The sequence below is a fragment of the Opisthocomus hoazin genome, chromosome 8, assembly GCF_030867145.1.
Source record: "Opisthocomus hoazin isolate bOpiHoa1 chromosome 8, bOpiHoa1.hap1, whole genome shotgun sequence".
In the NCBI taxonomy this organism is placed as follows: domain Eukaryota; kingdom Metazoa; phylum Chordata; class Aves; order Opisthocomiformes; family Opisthocomidae; genus Opisthocomus; species Opisthocomus hoazin.
Window position 1 is genome coordinate 56,345,180 of NC_134421.1, and position 22,010 is coordinate 56,367,189.

The 22,010-nt window shown below is 38.1% G+C and overlaps 1 protein-coding gene across 2 annotated transcripts in view; it reads right to left on the minus strand.

Annotated features, from left to right (window-relative positions):
• TBC1D22A (TBC1 domain family member 22A) overlaps window positions 1–22,010 on the minus strand; it is a 188,521-nt gene that overhangs the window by 57,925 nt on the left and 108,586 nt on the right. For both annotated transcript variants that reach the window (XM_075428719.1, XM_075428720.1), the window contains one exon: window positions 18,361–18,488. In XM_075428719.1, the coding sequence (XP_075284834.1) occupies window positions 18,361–18,488 (128 nt within the window). The remainder of the gene's footprint in view (window positions 1–18,360; window positions 18,489–22,010) is intronic.

Sequence of the window (22,010 nt, forward strand, 5' to 3'; positions counted from 1 at the left end):
GTAAAATTTAGGACTCGTAGAGCCTTGTGGTAAAGTGTTCCACGATTAAACTGCGCGCTGTGTAAAGAAGTATCTTCTCAGGTTTGAACCTGACATCTGTTATTAAATGTGTCTAAACTTTTCCTTACGTCATGCATATTCTGTACACCTGTACTACACACCCCTCTCAGATTTTTTTTCCCCCCCCAGGCTAAGTAGTCTTCAGAAGCAGCACTTCATTTTTATTCATTCTTGACTTCCTTCAACCTCGACTTCATTCCGTAAGAACATCATGGATTTATATAATGGCAAAATTAGGCGCTCTCTTATTCTCCATTCTAACATGTATGTAGAAGTATTATGACCTCAAGTTCTTGTTCCTAAGTGGCAACCTACGGTTCCTGGGTAACTACTACGTACAAAAATATAATTTCCTTTTTCACCCCAAATCTTTACGTGTCATTTTACACTTACATGAATGGGAATTTCAAGTGCCATTTTATCATTCGCTCTATCTCAGAAGGCCGTTGTGCTTTTCTTGGTTCCTAAGTTCGCTTCTATGCTTATTTTGAATGAGCTGTTACCAGCTGCAGGCTTTCTTATCCTGGTCTTCACCTCCTTCTTCTGATCATTTGTAAAGATACTAAATAATGACATATTCAAAGCTAAATACGTAACATTTACATAATGTAAATACAGATAGCACATGTAGGAAAAATGCACAGATGTCTGCAGTGCTTTCTGTTCATCAACTTGAAAATTACATTTCTGTTCTACTTGTTATGTTACCAGGTGATACCTAACTTCATCTACTGTGCGTTTGAAATAACTGCATGACTTCAATATTTATAATCAACAGAGTAAGTTCCTTCACAGTGCAAAAAAGGAGAAATACTGTTATATCAAAATATATCTTCCCACAAATATTTCCCATGGGCTTGCACTGTCTCTCTGAATTGATAACTATCCAACAACTGTATTGTATCAATATTAATAATAATAAAAAATAGTTCACCAAAGAGACTTTAAGTGCATATTATCCTGAAACGTTCAGTGTTTTTTTTTAAAAAGCCTCTAATCTTCTCTCCAACAGTAATATTTCTATACAACTTTTCTCCAATTTCCTATTTTAATAAATCACCATAAATACTAATGTTTCTTCTGCGCTCAATGTCTCTGAAGTTATGTAATTCAAAACAAAGCAATGAGAAACAGAATTAAAGTAAATACATCTAAAGTACACTAGGATAAAATGACACTTAAACACACCTTTTTCCTTTATCTTTTATTTTTCCCTCACCACTGAAATCCTCAGTCCAGCTGAGAAAATAACTTTTTTTCCCCCAGTTTAAATAGATTTTCCAATTAAAAATAAAGGTAATTCCAGTAGACAAAACATAATAAAAGATTACACCAGACTCCAAGATTTTCAAAGAAACACAACTAAAAAAGACATTTTGAGGTACTCAGAGATAGCTCTGTTGTAGTTAATGTTTACACAGAATCATCTCAAACAATGTTATAGGTGCCGTAACTATTATTTAGTTATTTCCAGTTGATAATAAAGTTTTCTGGAATTCTTAACAAACTCCCTCTAAAAGAATCTCAATTTTAGTCAGTAGAAAAAAAAACCCAACAGTTCACAGCAAAGTTAGAAATGAACCTGTTACAATGACCCTCTGTTTTTAAATATGGCTTAATCTGCAGGCTGACAGATGTCATCTTCACAGGAAGATGATGTGGACTTTGTATGATCATCTATTCTCAAAAAGAAAAGTATCTTTGGTTGGCATGTTTGGAACTGAAAAAGTCTACAAAATACACACCTTAGTTCTTTTTAAAGTATCAGCAATAAGTTTATGAGCTGTATTTCAAATATTATTGATGAGCAACTGGTATGATCTGGGTTTCCCTGTTCTTTTCTCATAGCTATGTATCAGCTTGCCAGTTAAATCTTTCTGAATATTCTCATGTCCAAATCCATTTTATTTTGACTGTGATCCATGCTTACATTCTGCTGAGGAAAAGGCATAAAAGGCTTACGAGTTCAAATGCTTAATGGGTTTATGAAGAAGAATGTTGTAAGGACTGCTTTGACAGTTTGATTAGATTAACACAATCAATCAATTCCAACACCATACACTGCCCTTAGAAATACAGATACTGCAACTTCCTTAGTGAACGCTACTGCATTTAAATTGAAAAGCACTGATACCACATCTTTCCAATGCAAATTTCCATGGAAAATGAACTGAAGAAACGCAGTGAATAAGGATGATGGCATTTATATACACACGCACCAAAAGAATATATTAGCAAAAATGAAGCAGAATTACCTGCATGCTTGTTTGTGAAGATGGATTTACATTTTAAAAATATACATGGAATTTGTAACTAGTTTATGTATATGCAAAATAACATTACAATTTTTGGAATTGTTAAGCTATACAAGAAAAAATTATGAAGTCACAAACTGAAAAATTTACAACATAGTTTGTCAATAAAGTATATTTTTTATTTTCTAGCTACATACTATGCTGTAAGTAAGAATATAGAACGCTGCAGTTCTGTCTTCAACTAGAAACATCTAGAAAGTGCAAGCAATGAAACAATTGACTAAGCACGTCTGGCAATCGGTAACAGGTCTGATTCAAAGAACTGCAGAAAAGGAAATGATCTATTCTAATTTTGCCTTCTGTTCTGGCACTCATAACATTATCTAAGCATTTCTTTATTCCTCTCCCCAATGAGTTTTATTAAATTATACATTTTAAAAGGTGATTCATACTGCATTCATGAATAAAATTAATGTGCAAACCGGTACAGCTATAACACAAACCTCGCAGATTTATAACCATCCTGTCTTAACCAATCTCACCTTGCTATGGAGAAGATCAGAATGTGAGATTAGTAGCAGAACAGACACCTCCTATGGTACTTAAGTTGGAATAAGGATAGGTCTTTATTTTCAACTCTGGTCCTCCTTGTTTTCAACTCTGTTATCAACACAACACAACATTCTGCATTGTGACAAAACCTGAAAATTTTCTATACAAACACTACTTTATGTAGTAACGATAATGAACAATGGACTAGGTTCTGATTTATGGTAGCACAAATACGTGATGAATTTCACCTTGTATAATGATACCCAATGATTCTATCACAGCAACAACAGCAAAACTAGATATATTTGAACTTTTGTTAACCAAGCACAAATAGTCTGAAATGACTACAGAAAAAATGTGTGCAAATTTCTAAATCTTTTCAGCAGATGTTGAAGATGAACTGAGTAACATTAGGTACAGACCAAGAGCCATCTGACAGATTGCAGTGATCCCCATATAATAATAAAATGTACTACTGGCCTTGAGATAGCACCTACTTAATCCAGGACTAAACAGAGCTATCTCAGAGCTCATGTTTGCATTTACATTAGCAAGTAACTCAGGGAAATAGGAGACAATGATAAGATCAGAGCAGTTTGGGCTGAGGCTTCCACAGCTACAGTAAATGCAGTTTGGATTTGCGTCTTACTTCACACTCCATTTAATCCCGGATTTTACTTCAGACTAGATTTAGCCTTGAGCCCTCAAATACAATGTTCCCACCATTCACATGGTCCACAGCTGTCATTGCCTTGAGAGCTATATGTCCCCACGGGGGACACTACGCCTTGAAGCCTCTTTGGTGCGTAGCTGATAAAGAAGTTACCATTAAATTTCCTCAGCAAGGAATTAACACCAAAAATATCCCATGAACAAAATCAATAGAAAGCAAATGAGGGCAAGAGGGGAATTTGCTTCAGAACTGCACTACTATTCCAAACCAAAACGCAGACTTGAATTTGCTGCCTGTATATGCAGACTTGCATCTAGATCTTGCTTCTCAAGAGGAGAATTTGGAAAAAAGTGCCTAACAAACACCGAATCCGAGCAACCTAAAAGGTGCCAGCATATCAAAATTGGAATTGAAGAATTCATGAGCTCCACATACTCGTTTATATAATCAAGGTCACCTCACATGACTGCAGGGATACTGCCTACAAGCACCTGCAAGTACAAAGCTGCAAATCTAGCAGCAAGCCTATTAACACAAGAGTGCTCAAAAAAGCTGGAATTTCTCATTTCCATGGCTGTAAAAAATATGTCTTCTAAATAAGAGCTTAATGGTTCTAGAAAGAGCAAACATCTTTAATTTCAAGGTGGGGGAAAGGGGGGAAGAAAGAAAAAGATGAAGGCGGCAATTAAAGGACTTGGAAACAAAGACAGAAAGGTTGGTGAATTATCGCTGTTGATTAAGACACTGGAGAAATAAAAGCTAGCCAGGGTGAAACTAAAGGATTGTGAACTCCTGCAACTGGAATGGAAAGAAATCTCAGTAGCCAACTAAATACAAGTGTACTCTACTACTCTGCTAAAGTGGGCTGAAGTATCCTTAGTGTAATAATATTCAACCATTCAAAATAATAGTGTCTAAATTCAGCATATAACTCACTGTAAACACTGGAGAAAACAGTATTGTTCAATTTCGCGAATTACCAGTTCTGGAGTGTTAAACCAGAGGCACTTTAAAAAAAAGCATGATTTTCTTAACTCATTTCATAAGTTATCTTCAAATGAAGTTCCCAGAAGCATACATGAATGACAAACTTGTGCCACTGGTAACACACAATCCAATGTCTGTCTGATCGCATGACTTCTAAACTCAGTATTTTTCAAACATCACTGATAATATGAACTGAGAACGCTATGCAAAGAACACTACTCTTTCTTACAATAAACTTTTTTAATAAACACAAGTAAAGTCCTATTTTTTCCCTCTCTGCTGTGGAAAAATACAGTTCCAGCACCTAACCCACATACCTCCAGCCTGAATTGAAATTTATCTTCCCTCAGTTACCACCGCAGTCATGGCTTTCAAAAACTGCAACAGCAGATGTCAAGTCACCATCTCTGAAAGATGTTTCCCACAACAGCTAATTTCATTTTATTGGTAAACTCTTTCACTGTTTACAAAGTCATGATAGTATCACAGCACAGTAATTATGCTCAAGTTGTGATTCAGACATTATACTTTATCCTGAGTGCTTTAGAGATTTATTTTGCTTTTTAGTTTGACGAAAAGAGATTACTACCCAATGGAACATTATTGAAGACAACAGAGTTACCTGAAATGAATCTCACCTGCTGACTCCTGTGTACAAGTTTGTGAATCGCTTGCAAAAATGGATCAGGCTGTAGTCAAAAATGTTGAGCACAAAAATGAATGTTCATTCATAGATTTATCTCTTCAAATAGGTGAACAGACTAGGCAAAATTTAATGAAAATTAAGATAGTAGTATCACATTAATTCATTAATTTTAAATGTGCAGATATTATTAGTAATAACTGATTTGTATACTTAATCAGAATAACCATTACAACAACCTAATATTTCACAAATTGCACTTTCTAGTGTACATTCTACACTCTGTTCAGAGATCTGAATAATCAGAAGGACAACTTCCCTCCTGAACCAGCAACAAACTCAAGATTCCTATGCTGAAATTTTTTTGTTTTTTTGAAATAAATCTTCACAGCTAAAGGCAGCAAAGATTTAGTGAAATAACACTTACTGAAGACAGTCTAAAGGACAGCTGAAATCAGGTTTCATTTGAAAACCATTGTCCATAACTGATGCCATGTTAGGCATCACTTTGGAACCTCTTCACATTCACCTACCTACTGCAGCATATGTAGCATTATTTCAGTTTCAGACTACAAAATTCTTAACTCCAATTAGGCACAGAACAGCCAAAAATTAGCACAGATTTATATACACTTTGAAATAGTTGGAGTTTTTTGATTAGTAATTCCTGAACTACTGCTGGGAGAAAAAAACCTGAATTGGTATAACCACCAGAATACTTAAAGAGAAAAATGGCAAGAAAATGAAGGAACTGAATGATGGAAGATCAGAGTAATGACAGAAGCAGCAATTTAATATTCTACCTAATTTAAAGAGATTCATATTATTCATAATAGACAAAAAGTTCAAAACAAGAATAAGAATCAGTCTTTTTGAAATTCTATGAGGGGAAAGTGGAGTACAGGTAGTCTGGAAAATGTAAGAGAAAAATATGTTGAACAAAAAAATCCTATGCAGTATCTACTACAAAAAGTTACAAAATAGGAGAACCAATAGCTTTTGGAAGGAAAAAGAAGAATCCTTGATATTGGTAATTGTCATCAGCTATCTAGGGAGAGCTGTCACACAAATGGTCTGAAACGCACATCTTAACTACAGGAATCAGGTCAGAAAAAAAAAGTAGATATGTAAATCACCAGTATAAGCTGACAGTGAAGCTGCAGGAAAGCTTCAGATCACCCATGCATAGGATGGAGAAAGAAAAGTAAAAAAGGACCAAGAACCCCCGTGAGACTGGAAGAAAGAGCAGAATAGCTCTCAAAATAGGCAGTCAAGGGCAATGCAAGTGGCAGAGAAAAGCACAAGACTGCCATGTATCAGGAAAACAAGAAAGGCCAGAATATTAAGGAAGAAGCAATCACTACCAGGAGCTAAAGCACCAGAGAGACAAAAGAAGATAATGTTCTTAATATTTCATGTAGTTCTAATGTAATGATGTTGTGCATTCCAGAAACAAACAGTAATTATACCGATTACATAATGCCCCTACAAATATCTATGCCACTGTAAAGAAGCTACTTTTACTGGATTTTACTGGATTTGCTGAATACTAGTTTGTCTCTTCTTCCCTCCCTTCCCCCCAGTGTTGTGTTTGAATTTAGGTACTATGTCTTAGATAGCAGAAAAGAGTTAAAAATTATTTTGGAAGCTTAACAGATTTTCTGTACAGGCTGCACAAAAGCCCTGTCACTAAAATGGCTTGCTTCGAAGCAAGTCAGGTAAATCTACGTACTTCAATCTACGAATCTTCAATGCAGTAGAATGTTCTGCAGTACGTAGGTGAACTTTGTCATGAATATGTACTAATTCTTTTACATATGGTAGTGAGGCTGGCCTGTTTTATAAAGTGGATTTCTGAATTTCAAATCTGTTTTATGATATTCTACTTTGTTTCTTACCTGGATGGAGTTCTACTATTCAGAAATTTATTATGCACAACAAAATAAACCATATATTCTGTATTATCTCTGATTTTGTTGTTGCTTTACAGAAGTAACAATATGCTTGCATTTTTATTCAGCTGTTCATCTTACATCTACTATAAAGAATTCTGATTTGACTTTAAATTTTTACTGTTTGAATTTGGAAACATCACGCATTGTCACGTTAAGATAATCTATACCAACTGCAACTTAGCTATAGATGTTTTAACAAATTTGAAACAAAGAACCAGAGAACTGTACAACATGTTAGGATTATTTTACATTTGTTCAGGTTTTAGCAACAATAAGACATCAGAAACAAAAGGAAAAAAATCAAATGGCAGTCCAGATTTAGTTGTTATTGTTCACTTCTACCAACACTAATAACCAGCATACCGAACAACCGGAGTTTGAGAAAAGAGAACAAATTAGATTCTAGTTTTAAAATCCTAAACAACTTGAACTTGTAGCATAGTCTCTTAAGATATTTAAGTGAAGCTCAGCGAGGAAGGGCTCTGTGGGAAGAAGGATCAGCTCTACTCTGCATTGCAGGGGTGCCCGCAAAACTCCTGTTGTGCTCCAGCTCCTTCCCCTGGGAACTGTGACTTGCTCACAGACTCCGTATCACTGCGTACAACCGACACAGGGCAGTCCCTGCATCCATCACACAAACACAGGCAGAAACAGAACGCAACATGATTGTCTTTCAGACTTTGGTCTTTAAGACCAACATTATTTTTAATAAAAGCTTCCTCTAGAAACAGAGTGACTGCTTCAAAGTAGCAAAGCAGCAAAACAAACTATTTTCTAGACTGTGTCTACCATTCGATTATCATCCTATAGAGTCATGCATCAAGATCCTGATCAATACAGCACTTCAGAGTACATGCTAATTAACTAAATTCATGTGTTGTTCTATTGAAGTCAACAAGATTAGTCACATTCTTTAAGTTACGCAAAAGAGAAAGTACTTTATCTCATCCTCTCTGCGTTCACAGTCAACTCTATTTAGCCACAGAAAAATCACCCTCTATTTCAACAGCACTGGAATCTGCCTTAAGAACTTGAACCTAGAAAAACCTACAGGCTTCCCTATGCATATCACCCAGTTTCATTTCGTAGGTTTTTTGTATGTCTAAATACCTTCCTCATAGAACAGCATGGCTACACATCTTTTTCCTTGTTTTATTTTCCACATTTAATTCTCACTGATGTCAATGAAAGCTACCAAAAAAAATGGACAAAAAGTTGGCAGTTGGCAAACATACTCGCAATCCACACTTACATAAAAAACAGTTCCTCTAGTGGAGCAGAATTTCACGTGATAAAGAAGTTCTGAATATTACGACAGGAAATTTAACTCACTTTTTGCAGAAGCTCAGAGGTTCCATTTTGAGACTAAGATTACCAAATTTAAGTGTCTACAAGCATGCTGCATATTTAAGTTACATAGATAACGAAGAACTAGTCAATATGCTCAATGGAGCCTATAAAGAGATTCAGCTGGCCAGTGACTGTAAGCCCAAACAAATCTCTCTTTAGGTGGTCCCTGACTTCATCCACTCCATCAACTATCATGGAAGCTTAGACACCTGCAGAGCAACACACAAACTCACAGTAAGACACCTGTATTTTTACATTTATATCTCAGACTGAACCCCGCCTTAACTGTTCACAGTAAGCCCATGAGTAGAAAGGCCAGAAACCAGCAACCTCGGAGTTCCAGATCTGACAGACCTGTAAACTCCGAAATTCCCATGCAGTAGTGAGTAATACACAAACCTAGTCAAAGGCATGTGGTTTTGCTAGATGAAACTGCACTTTTTACGGGGAGTGATATTTAAGCATCTCATACAGGCAGCTACTGTCAGTTTTATACTCGCTAGTGTAAATGCTTGTTTCTTGGAGTTCAGGCAAACACCACTATACAGACATTTACTCCCAAGAACTCGGTACTCATCTCTCATGCTCCCCAACCTGCTCTGCTGTACCACAGAATTCAAGCAGAGATACAGAGAGTGCCGAGACTGCTTCTTCCTGCAAAGCCAGGAGAGAACGTGAAAATAAAAGACAGGGCTAAGCAGACGAGGTGTATTAAAGGATATGGCTAAGATCCCAGTCAGGAGGGGTAAAGAGCTGGCACAGGTATAAAGCTGATTTTTTCATTTGATAGACAGAAGAAGTCAACCTTCTCTTCCTAACTCCTTGCTGAGGCAAAACATACAAGCCAGGACGGGGAAAGGTGAGGATATATAATGGCAGATGACCGTTTGGGATCTGAACGTGTGCACTGTTCTGTGCAGGACTGTGGTCCAGCTCAAAATCAGGACTCGGTTAGTCAGCTTTCAGTGGGAATTTGGGAACTCTCCACAAGAAACTGCAAAATAAATAGGAACAACTAACAAACTAGACCTGGATGATCAACAAAAGAGTACCAATCGTATATATCGATAATAATTCTACAAATAGAATTTGGCTTTCTTCTTTTCTAGGAGAAAACATGACAGATTATATAAATGTGAATGAGTGTATTTTAAGGTCACATTGAAAAGCTGAATTATTGTTTAAGAAACTCAGTTTTTCTCCATTGTGAACATAATCCTTATGCATGCTGAAGACTGTTCATAAAGTTATACACACAGTTCAAGATAAGGCAGTATGGTTCTTTTTTTTGACTAACATTCTTACCTTATTTTTCTTGGAGTTTTACTTTTTCACATTGAGGTTAGCACAAGATAAACAATAAGAGGTCACTGACTTCAGTGCTGTATCACTGAAATATAATTGCCTGCCACAATAAAGTCCTAATGAGCACAACTCTTGTCAATGGGAAGTTGCCTTGGCAACAAAGTTATCCAGAAGATAACTTTCCATGTGGTAGAAAGTGATGACAGGTGCCTGACAAAGATTTTAAAAGTACAAAAACTTTTCAGTTGCTTAAGTTGAAGGGAAACTTTATGTATCAGTCTACTGACATAAGGGAAAACACTGACCTGTGGAACACAAAAGGATCTAGAAATTGCCAAAGAAATGCAGAGTTCAAATAAGAACATTTTGTTTAAAGAAGAATATGTTTAGATTGCCAGTCTTGCAAGTAAAAGTCCTTCTCTCATGGGTTCACATCATCTTATGGTGTCCAAGAACTAAATACAATTTAAATCATACTTTTAGATTTACTTTTAAAGAAAACATTGTGTAAAGGTGTTCTTGGATTGTAGGGAAAGCGGATGAGATCAAAGCTGGGTTCAGCAGACAGCAGGAAAGTGTATTCCAGTGCTCAGGTAGGAAGCTAAAAAAATAATCCCCAAGAGAAAACAAGAGGTGGCAGAATCAAAGGGAGAGGCATGACCTGAGTACAGGCTCCAGAGGCCACTGGTGCTTTTTAATCCAGGAGCTGGTTTCTCTGACTGTACATGATGGCAGGTGGACAAGAAGAGTCACTACCAAGCCACTCAGTATTTTTACCTTTATTTCCTAAGAAAAATAAACTTTCACATTCACTTTCTACGCCTGGGCAGGAAAGGTTATATCCCAACTACGTCCATCTCCCCTACTCCAGAAACATTTAACCAATTGGCCAGTTTCAATCAAATTGACAAATGTCTAGAAATCTTAAAGACATGATCCTGCCCACGTGTCAGTAAGTGGATATTAAATATTACGATGTCCAGATGCTTTTAACAAGGTACTAAGCAAGACTCTAAAATTAAGTTGTTGTCAAACAAGAGACAAAGTGTTCATAAATTAAAAGGTCAAAAATAACAGACTAGGATCTGTGTTGCTCATTAAGTAGTCTTGAAAAAGAGTAGTTTGGTAGAGATGTAAAATTATTCCGGATAGCTTTTACTGGAAAAAAACCAAAGCTGGTGGCAAAAAGCTGCAGAAACTTGTCGTGTCACTGAGTAATAAAATGGTAAATGAAATTCAGTCTGCGTGTACACACAGAGGGAAAAACACTGCAGAGCATACATACCTGATGTTGTCCTTGACATTAACTAAGACAGGCAAACTGGACTAACTACAAGCAGTTATCTGAAAGCACTGATATTCAACAGGAGAAAGGCGTGAGAAATTACAAATACAGAAATAAAAAAAGAAATAGAAAACAACTTCATCTCACACTATGAATCTCTGGTGTGCTCATCTCTTGAGACATTTCCATTTGGTATACAACAGAAATAAAAGTTATAGTAAAACTATAAAGACTACAGAAAGGAAAGATAAGCACAAGAAGTGCATGAAATGGCTTCTGTAAGTACAGCTATCTTCAGCTTGGAAAGTGAGTGATTCCACACAGAGACAGAAAACAGTTTTGAAACAGCTGATGGGGAAAAAGTGAATAAAGAATGATTTCACACGATTTCTTGTAATCAAAGAAATAAGTAGAAGTGAATTCAAAAGTACCTTTTGTAAAATCAAAGGAAGAGAATTTCTTCTCACAGTGCATAAAGAAATTGCAAAAAATCACTGCCACAGGTTGTTTTAAACAGTGTATTTTAACACAACTAGATGAATATTTAATAATACTCAATGGGCATTAAAAAAAAAAATGTATAACAGATACATATATAATAAGCTTCTGAGCAGTAGAAGATGGGAGGGTATACACCTTCCCCACTCTTTTGCTCTCACTATAAATGTTTGTTGTTGTCCATTAAACCTAATCCAGTTCATGGATCTTTACAGTCCAAACCATGCTTTGTATTAAAAAAGAAAAAAGACCAGACCACTGGGACACAGAGAGGTCTTACACTCCTGCTGAAGAAAAGGATGAGAACAATTGTCTACTTAATATCATGGACTCAATATACCTGGCCATGAAAAATTAAATCTGCCTTCAGTAGATGTGTTTTGAGTCGCTTGTCTCAGGTGGCTTACAGCTTTGATTGAGACCAGAGTAGTAATAATATCTTCCTTGTATAGATTCTCCGGTGTCTGTTGAGAAATGTACTCTTGTTTCAACTTTAATTGATTTTTTTTTTAAATAAATACTAAACACAAGACAACTCTACTGAAAAACAGACTTAAACCATTCTCGTGTTCAGAGAATCAAAATCTCTGCTTGAGACTATGTGAAAAATGAAAACACAGGAAAAAACCTACAAGTGCATTTTTTAACATTTCTTAAATTTCAGTGACTGATGGCAAGACAAGCTAGACAAATAACATTATTATATGTAACATTTTTCCCTCTTTTCTCTCTTTTTTTTTTTTTTTTTTGGAGGTAGGTAGTGGCATTACAATTTCTGTAACCAAACTTTTATTTTAGTATGTCCCTAGAGTTGGACTTCTACTTTTCCATTTTGATAAAGAAAAAACCTGTGGTTCTGCAGTTGTTGATGAGGTTCAGTAAGATTTTTTGCTCCTCAGCACTTCTGGAAAATCATACCAATGTTCTTTATTAAAATATAACATTAAACGTCTACTTTTAAACAAAATCCCCTTGATCAAAAGCTAGTAATGAGCTACATAAATGATACCAAAAATAAATGGGAAACAAAGATATCTGTCACCATATTGGTCAATAGAGTATATGAGGCCCAACATGAGAGATACATGACAATTAAAATGAACACTAAGTCAAAGAGACAGAAAACAAACTTCATCCCTCCTTGAAGAAGGAAAGCATATAAATGGCTGGTCAGGTACGTGTGATAACAAGTGGTCTAATGAAGACACACTTCCATTTTCCAGAAAAATGAAATAATGTTTACTTTGAGCAAAGGAAGCATCAGTCTCCTGGATTAAGAAGAAAGACTAAATTTCAAGGAGGAAAAAAATACATTTTTCTGGACCCACTGCAGGACTTCAAGAAGAGAGGCATAAGCCAGCAGGGTCCCCCAGCAATGGGTGCTCTCTACTGCAGTTTGTCTAACGGATGCAATCTAAGAAATGTACTATCTACAAAGAAAGAAAATCTTCCTAGGAAAAGATGGCAAATAAGCTGCAAAAGGACAAGCAATCATTCTGATTTAACACTAGGTTTCAAATCACAGCTCTTCTCTCTCATTGTCTCTCCTTTGCACTGGCTGTGGTACTCATCAGCCCCTTCACTGGGATAACCTGAGGAAAAATAAAGATACTGCCAAGGAGCAAGGGGTAACAGGAACTAGGAGAAAAACCCATTTCAGCAGTGAGACAGTAAATCAACTCACCAGTACAGTAAAATGCTATCAGTGTTGTTATTTACTTTTTCCTATATTTTTTGTAAATCTTTGTTTTGCATTTTACACGGTAGGATTGTATGCTTTAATTTGCATTTGTTTTCCACAGTAAGCCTTAAGATATCTTGGTAACACTACAGTTTTCCTCACACAAGAACAGGGCAAAGCTGTAAAGTAGGACACCAGGGCACTGTAAACAGTACCTATCTCCCCAGCCTGTTTTGCGGTGTATCCAAGGAGTGTGTGTGACTCATTTCAACTACATCAGCCTACTGGTGAGCTGGCAATACAGCACTCAGTTAAGTGGCACTAAACAAAAAGGCTTCCAGGCAGGAGAAAATATTAGGCTGTACACTTGAACACTAAACATTCACACGGCATTTGGCACCATGTATTTAAAATTTAAAACTAATACACACGGCTGCTACAATTTTTTTTCATTTTCCTTTTTTTTTTTCTGAGGAAGTTTTTAGCTATGAAACTTGTGTCAGTGTCTCTTCTGCAAATTACATACTACTACAGAGTTACTTACACAAAGAAATCACTGCACAAAAGACAGCACAAAACAGTAATTTACGTCAGAACATCAGATCAGAAGGAAAACATTGTAATGAAAAACACATTCACTCCATGCTACATGAAAAATAAATAAAATGAAGTACTCATATGCTAATAAAAATTCTTATCCTATTTAAAACAGTAGTCAGTATAGCATCATGTGGTCTTGTATCAAGATGATCTGATAGCATTGTTAAAGACTACATTCCAGCTCCAAACTGTCCAGAAATCAAATGTAGTTTTAAACTCAATATTGGGGCAGTTGAAAAATACTGATATTTAAAACAAAACACTGTTCTGCTCTAAATATTGGTATACAACCACTGACGTTCAAGACCTCCATTGTTGTTTCTAGTCAAGGACAAAGAGATTATAACGGATGCCATCACTGTAATGGCACTGCTTCCTCTCCCCCAACAGAGAAATATGCACCTACATAAACACAGAGGATCTTAAAAGTGCCTTAAGGACAACACACATTTTAACAAATAAAATAAACCAAAAGAAAAGCATGATGTAAACTTCAATAAAATGCCTTAAACTGAAGCAAGGATGTTTTCTGAGGTTTTCATGGTAAACACTTAAAATATTTATGTAGAGTAGAACAGCACAGACATTGAGCATGGAGATAATCCCACCATTTCCAATACAATACGTTGAATCTTTTAAGTAAGAGAAGCTAACAAAAGTCAGTTTCAAATATACAAAACAATCTTTAAATTAGTATAAAAATGGCCTCTGGCAAGGAACAAAAATAAAACTAACTTGCATTTCGTAAGTCCATAGAAATATGTTAAACACTTCTATATCCTGAATAATTCAGCAATCGTGCTATCTCATTTTACCAAGCCTTTATGACAAAAAAGATGACAAAATGCAAAATAGAAATGCAAGAGATGATAAAAAGGCAAGAGATAATAAAAAGATAAAACTGAGGTCTCACGTTACACTATTTTGGTTTGTGGAACCTTTCACACTCGACATATTCTATGAATATTAATTTTAATCCGTTCTACAGATTTAAAATTTGAGTGTCTTTGGTGTAACTTAACAAGTAGCTTTTATTTTGAAGGAATTTAAAAGGTATTTACAGTATTTCTCTTTAAAAAAAAAACAACCAACAATAGCAAAGCCCAAATCAAGTGAAAAAGTGGGATAATTCACTCATTAAAATGCAATTCAGGTTAAAGAACATACCAAACTAAATATTTATGGCTCAGAAGCTCTCACAACGTATCCTTTGTAAGCAAGATACATAATGTCTTCCATTTTTCTACTGTGCAAAGTTCTGCTACAGAATACAGTGATATATTTTAGTGGATTTTATAGATACAGTTACAGACTACCTGAGTATTAACTTAAGTGAGGATTTGGGAACCTTTCCAAATTTCTCTTCCCCTCGACTTTACTAGCTCAAGAACCGGTATTTTGGATTAGATGTTCACAAAGCCTAAACAATTACTGCTGAATCCTAAACTAACCTAGACAGAAAATGTGACACCAGCTAGAGTACAGAATTTTCACAGAATGGTAGGGGTTGGAAGGGACCTCTGTGGGTCATCTAGTCCAACCCTCCTGCCCAAGCAGGGTCACCTACAGCAGGCTGCACAGGACCTTGTCCAGATGGGTCTTGAATATCTCCAGAGAAGGAGACTCCACAACCTCCCTGGGCACCCTGTTCCAGTGCTCCGTCACCCTCAGAGGGAAGAGGTTCTTCCTCATGTTCAGACAGAACTTCCTGTGCCTCAGTTTGTGCCCATTGCCCCTTGCCCTGTCACTGGGCACCACTGAAAAGAGCTTGGCCTCATCCTCCTGACACCCACCCTGCAGATATTTGTAAGCATTTATTAGGTCCCCTCGCAGCCTTCTCTTCTTCAGGCTGAACAAGCCCAGCTCCCTCAGCCTCTCCTCGTAGGGGAGATGTTCCAGTCCCCTCACCATCCTTGTAGCCCTCCGCTGGACGCTCTTCAGTAGCTCTTCATCTTTCTTGAACTGGGGAGCCCAGAACTGGACACAGTACTCCAGATGAGGCCTCACTAGGGCAGTGTAGAGGGGAAGGAGAACCTCCCTCGTCCTGCTGGCCACACTCTTCTTGATGCACCCCAGGATCCCACTGGCTTTCTTGGCAGCCAGGGCACACTGCTGCCTCATGGTTAACCTGTCGTCCACCAGCACTCCCAGGTCCCTCTCCACAGAGCTGCTCTCCAGCAGGTCCACTCCAAGCCTGTACTGGTGCATGGGGTTGTTCCTGCCCAGGTGCAGGACCCTGCATTTGCCTTTGTTGAACCTCATCAGGTTCCTCTCTGCCCAACTTTCCAGCCTATCCAGGTCACGCTGAATGGCAGCACAGCCTTCCGTTGTGTCTACCACACCTCCCAGTTTGGTGTCATCAGCAAACTTGCTGATGGTACATTCCAACTCTTCATCCAGGTCGTTGATGAAGAAGTTAAACACGGCTGGGCCCAGTACTGACCGCTGAAAAAAATTGTATTGGCATCCCTGGGTGGGCTTTTGAGTACTTGAGTACTTTTGCTACTGTACAGACCGAGAGGTGGACATCATTCAAGTGTCCAATTCTATTTTCCCCGAAGTCAACGGAAGAAATGCAACAAATTTTGAGACATAGAATGCATTTCTAACAACTCCAGACAATAACAGTTATCTATCATGTGAGGAAATATATAACAGCAGACCATTTAAGTGCACTGAAACCCCCCTGCTGCAGTTCATGAGAAAATGGGGCCTGCTCTGGGAACGACCAATGTGGAATTTCAGCTGGAGACAGCACGATATTTATCTTTCCGCTGCCAACAGAGGAAAGCATGCAGCTTAGCAAGACAAGGCATTATTTCAACTTTGACAGGGAGAGGGGATGAGAAAGGAGACAAAATGTTTTTTTCTGTGAAAACATCAGCAGCAGTATCTCCTCTCTCAAGAGGGGCCATTGTTCTCTAACCCCTGGGAAGGGAGTGAAGCCACCCACCATCACCCTGGATTTCTGCAGGGAACGGGGGAGCCAGAACGCAACCCCGGTGCCAACATGAAGGAATCTGACAGTCCCACCTGTCTTCTCATTCCTTCCACACAAAGGAATCTGACTGTCCCACCCATCCTGACCCTCCTCCGGCAGCCCTCCCACGCTGTTCCCAGACCACGCCGCGCATCGGGACTAGAGCTGCCTGGAACTGGTGCCTCGCAAAACACCCCGTCCCTTCCTGAGAGCCATAAGGGACGTAGAGCCTGAGCAAAAGCCCTCCCATGAGCAGTGTAGAGATGCCTGTCGCCCATGCTGTGGCTAATCTTGCATTGCAACATGCTTAGTTCACCTTCTCTCTGCAGTTAAAGGCATTTTTGTTTACAGTAGTTCAAGAACATCAGGAGGGAAAAGTCAGTACATGCACACCCTGAGTAGCCGCTACAACAGCAGAAGGCATAGGTGTGGAAATCTAAGGAGAATCCCTGTGTTTCCTTACTTTCCTACTTTAGGATACATGAGCTAGCAAAAGCAAGCCTGATAACAGCATCATCAGCCTTAGAGTACAGTGAGAAAAGCAGTTAAGCATCTATCCAGACCCTTAAAATTATTAGTAGAATTCCTTCCATCTGTATCTGGAAAGCTAAATTGCTTTCAAAAATAAGATCCCCTATTATATTTCTGCCTTTATGAATTTTACATCTCATATTCAACAACACAGGTCCATCCATAGCTAAACTCTCTGAAAAACTTCTTTACCATTATATCTCTAAATGACATTTTGGCCCATAGCAGGCTTTACAGTTAAAAATATGACTGAGAAGATAAAAATAACTGAACAGATTCCATTGTTCAGTGTTTTCTATTTGGAAAGCAGCACTGCTGATACAGTTGTAAATTAAGTTTTTTCCCCTGTTAATTTCAACAACAAAGGTAGTAGAAAAGAGTATATTGTTTAAATACATAGTTAAAAATTGCAACCAGAAGCTACTAGAACATCATAACAGAACTAAGAACAGGTGAACAGTTTTTCCTCTGATATTAATTCCTTCACCTGGTAGTCAGGCAAGAAATTGTTGAGGAAAAATAATTACCTCAGCAAGAGGCCAGTAACATAAAGAGTTTTGTCTGGACAAACAATAAGACAGAAGACATGACAGAAGGAGGAGTGCTGAGAACTGGAAACTAGAAGCTAGTATTGAACTGAGCAGTTAAGCATATGGGCAGTAAGAAGCCTAGAACTCAGATTCAATAGCGGGCATTGATTAAGCACAATTCAACATTTTGCTCCTCTGAAGAGACAGACAGCAGTATTGACATTAACCCATGCTTTGAGTGAGTGTTCATTTTAGTACTATAAATTATCATGACGTCAAGTGCTTGGTTTCGAAGGGCAAGAAGACTGCAGACATTAAATGTTTCTAAGTGATAATGATCACTGAAGGCTTTTTCTTCTATGATGATAATTCTCTGATCGCACTAAAACAAAACATTCAAGAAAAAACACATACAAACATACTGGCATGTCCTAAACACACTGTCAGAGTTACGGAGGTGTAAAAAAGTACTCACTTGGTATGTGTCCCATAACCTGATGGTACACTGTAAAGGGACTTCTCTCATCAGCAAGTTATTCATCCAACGGAAAGCAAATTGCAAGTATTTCACCTCATGCTGATCCAAGTGTCTATGAACTTGTTCTGAAGAGAGAATAAACAGACATTTTACTGGAACTTTTCTGAAGTCCTTAAGTATCAAATACACTGTTTGAAAAAATAAAATACTTCTCTGATCCCAATCAAATAATATGTGGTGATGCATGCAAACTCTTACAACTGAATTAAAATCCCCAAAATAGAAAGAACTAGTTAAATGTTACATTGTATTTGTTTTTCCACCTCTAGATGGCTTAAACAACTGCTCTCCATTGTGCTATCTTAAAAAAAGATTAAGGTCAGAGCTTTACAATACACCACAAAAAATATACAAACTTATAAAGTGAAATGATTAGATACATATATCCTTACTAATTTCTTAGGCTACAAATTATTTGGGGCAAGACTAAAAGAAACAACGTTTGCAAATAACATAATGGCTTCCAAAAATAAAGCCATATTTATGGTAATAAAAAGAAGAAAATATTAAATTAACAAGTCAAAGAAATATAAGGAAAGTACATGTAAAGGTTGCATTCACTTGAGACAAAAAAAGCGAGCTTAATGTGCAGGAAATACAGTGAGCAAATTTAAGTAATTCGCAGCTTAAATAATTTCTTAGTATAACAAATAAATACAAATAAAACCCAGTACAAATCAATGGCTTCTGAAGCAGTACTCGCACACCCCATGCTTACTGTAGCACATTTACTATTTGAAAGCACTGATAATCATGGGTTATTGCTAGAGCTAATAAAACCAATCTAATACATAGCTTGTATGTGTTTAGCAGAAGTTCCTCCAAAAAGGATCACAGACATTCTGTTGACAGGTTTTAGCTAACAGGCTCAAGTTGGCATGGTGCACATGACAATTACTGAAGAAATGCTAATATCTTATTTGGATAAAGGTATGACAAGAAGTCTTTGTCAAAGCCTAAATAAGATACTCCTACTGTCTGTCTTTATACAAATACATTCTTGGGAGACGGTGATACCCAGATCATCCTTCATACCCATTCACAGAGGTGTACCATCAGCTACAACAATATATGCTGATCTTCCAAATTTCACATTTCTTGGAAAGATCTAAAGAGGCACTAGAATACTAAATTAAAAAAAAAAAAAATCCCAAGAGTATGGTAGTATTGTTACAGGAAACATTACCTAAAGAATAAGGTAGCAGAAGTTAAATTATACTAAATTATAATATAGACTGAAGTTATTAAAATAATTTTTTTTCTCAAGATGTATTTTGTGGCTATATTAAAGCATCAATATGGAAGCAGAAGGTAGAAATTTTCTAGATTTTAAAAACAATCAACAGTCAGCTTTTTTAAACATAAGACCAATCACAACACACTACACCCAAGTTTCACCTATCGTGACATCCCGTCTGTCTGAGACTACATCTTAAGCCAATTGCCTCAAAGCTTGTTTGCAAAGCTTGCTGCAGGACCTCCTGGCAGACAGGACCTCCTGGCAGACCAGCAAAGCTTGTCTGGAGCCCAGATCAACCTCCTGGCGGGCCAGCCAAAGCCAAACCAGACAAGGAATAAACAGCCACCCAAATCCAGCTTTGAGGGGAGTTGGAGGATGAGTACATCATTGTGGAAAATGTGTCTAGACACCGACCCCCTTCCCGACCTGCTGGAGCCAGGACTGAGCAAAACCACATGCATGGCACTAGGGAACATGGGGTATGTGCCATTGCCTAGGGAACAATTTCCCCGAACATTTTATCAAAGGCCATGTGACCAAATGACGAGGGGACCCCCACCACCGACGCACACAGGAACTACAGAGACCCCCACCACCGACACACACGGGAACTAGGGACCAACAGGACACCACTGGATCCACGGTGGTGACGACCTCTTGTGACTCTATCCCGACTGCTTGCTAGGTTTCTTTCTCTCCTGTCTTTTCCTCTCTTTCCTGTCACTGTTTCCTCATGTCTTCGTTTCAATAGGTGATCAATAAACCTGTTTGACTGGTGGCATGTGACCTTCTTTGTGTCTTAATCTCACTCTGGGAATAACAATGAATCTCTATGGCTTGGGTCTTCCCGGACTGTAACACCGTCTCCAACGGTGTCTAAAAACAAATACCCATGGAAACGTATAAAGCGCTGGTATTTCTCCATGGCACGTCTCAGCCTCTATCTCTCCGGGGCTAAAGCACCCTTCAGCAGACCTGGTATCTATGTTCTGAAAGTTATGTCCTTCTGTTATATAGACAAATACATAAAGCTATTTACATACATCTTAAAACTGTTACTTCTCCTGGGAATTTTTTAAGCTGTAGCTACATACAAAGATGTGTGAATCTTTAAACGATTAATTTCATTTCTATGTATAACACTAACTAGATAATTCGATAGACTGAACTGCTACTGTGGGATGTGAAAAGGTAGAGAATGAGGGTGGAGAGGTAATGATCTTGTGCTCTTTAAAGTGATTTCATCAAGTCCTGGATAATCCCTCTCCTCTGTCATTATGTGTACAGGAAAAATACTGCAGCATTACCACTGTATATTGTGCCTACATATTGTCGATATTTCCAAAACTACAGGAGAACTGTTTGATGGATTTGCCACTACCCACAATCGCCTCAGCTTTCCAGTCTCAAGACCCTGTGACTAACCTTCTTCCTTCCTCTACAAACCCAACATCCTCCCAACACCTTCACAGCCTTCTTTCCCAGGCTTTCTGCAAAACTCATCAGCTGCCCCAGCTGGGAGAGACACAACAGTCAGTATCAAGGCCAGCTCCGAGCTCTGCATAAGTGAGCAGCCGAGTAGCTAGTTGGCACTCCCAACACAACAGCCACCACCTGCGGGGCTCGCTCTGCAGCCCTTCCTCAGCAGCACCGCTAATCTGGGTCACTTTTTTTTTTAAATAATCAACAAATGAGCTTTATAAGAGTCGTGGAATTCTGCACAGTGGAGACTTCTCACCCTCTGTAAAATGTTGATGAAGCGAGTCCTCAGCTTGAAAAGTTATTGAAAGGAGAAAACAGATCTGGTGACCACATATGTTCTGCAACCTTAGAGAAATACGCTTAAAAATGAAACCAGGCAGTTTATACATAAAGTCCATATTTTGAAGACAGTATAAGCTTCAGAAGCATCTGTATTTTCATTTTCCACACCAAGGCCTTGCATGCCTCTAACTTCTAAGCATTTAGAATAGAGTAATATAGCTCAGTTGGAAGGGACCTACAATGATCATCTATCCAACTGCTTGACCAGTTCAGGGCTGACCAAAAGTTAAAGCATGTCAGGGCACTGTCCAAATACCTCTTTAACATCGACCGGCTTGAGGCCTGTTCCAGTGTTTGACCACCCGCTCAGTAAACAAATGATTCCCAATGTCCAGTCTAAACCTCCCCTGATGCAGCTCTGAGCCATTCCCACACATCCTATCACTGGATCCCAGGGAGAAGAGCTCAGCACCGCCCTCGCAACGTCCCCTCCTCAGGAAGCCGTGGAGAGCAATGAGGTCATCCCTCAGCCACCTCCTCTCCAAACAAGATCAAAGTCCTTAGCCACTCCACACAGGACATG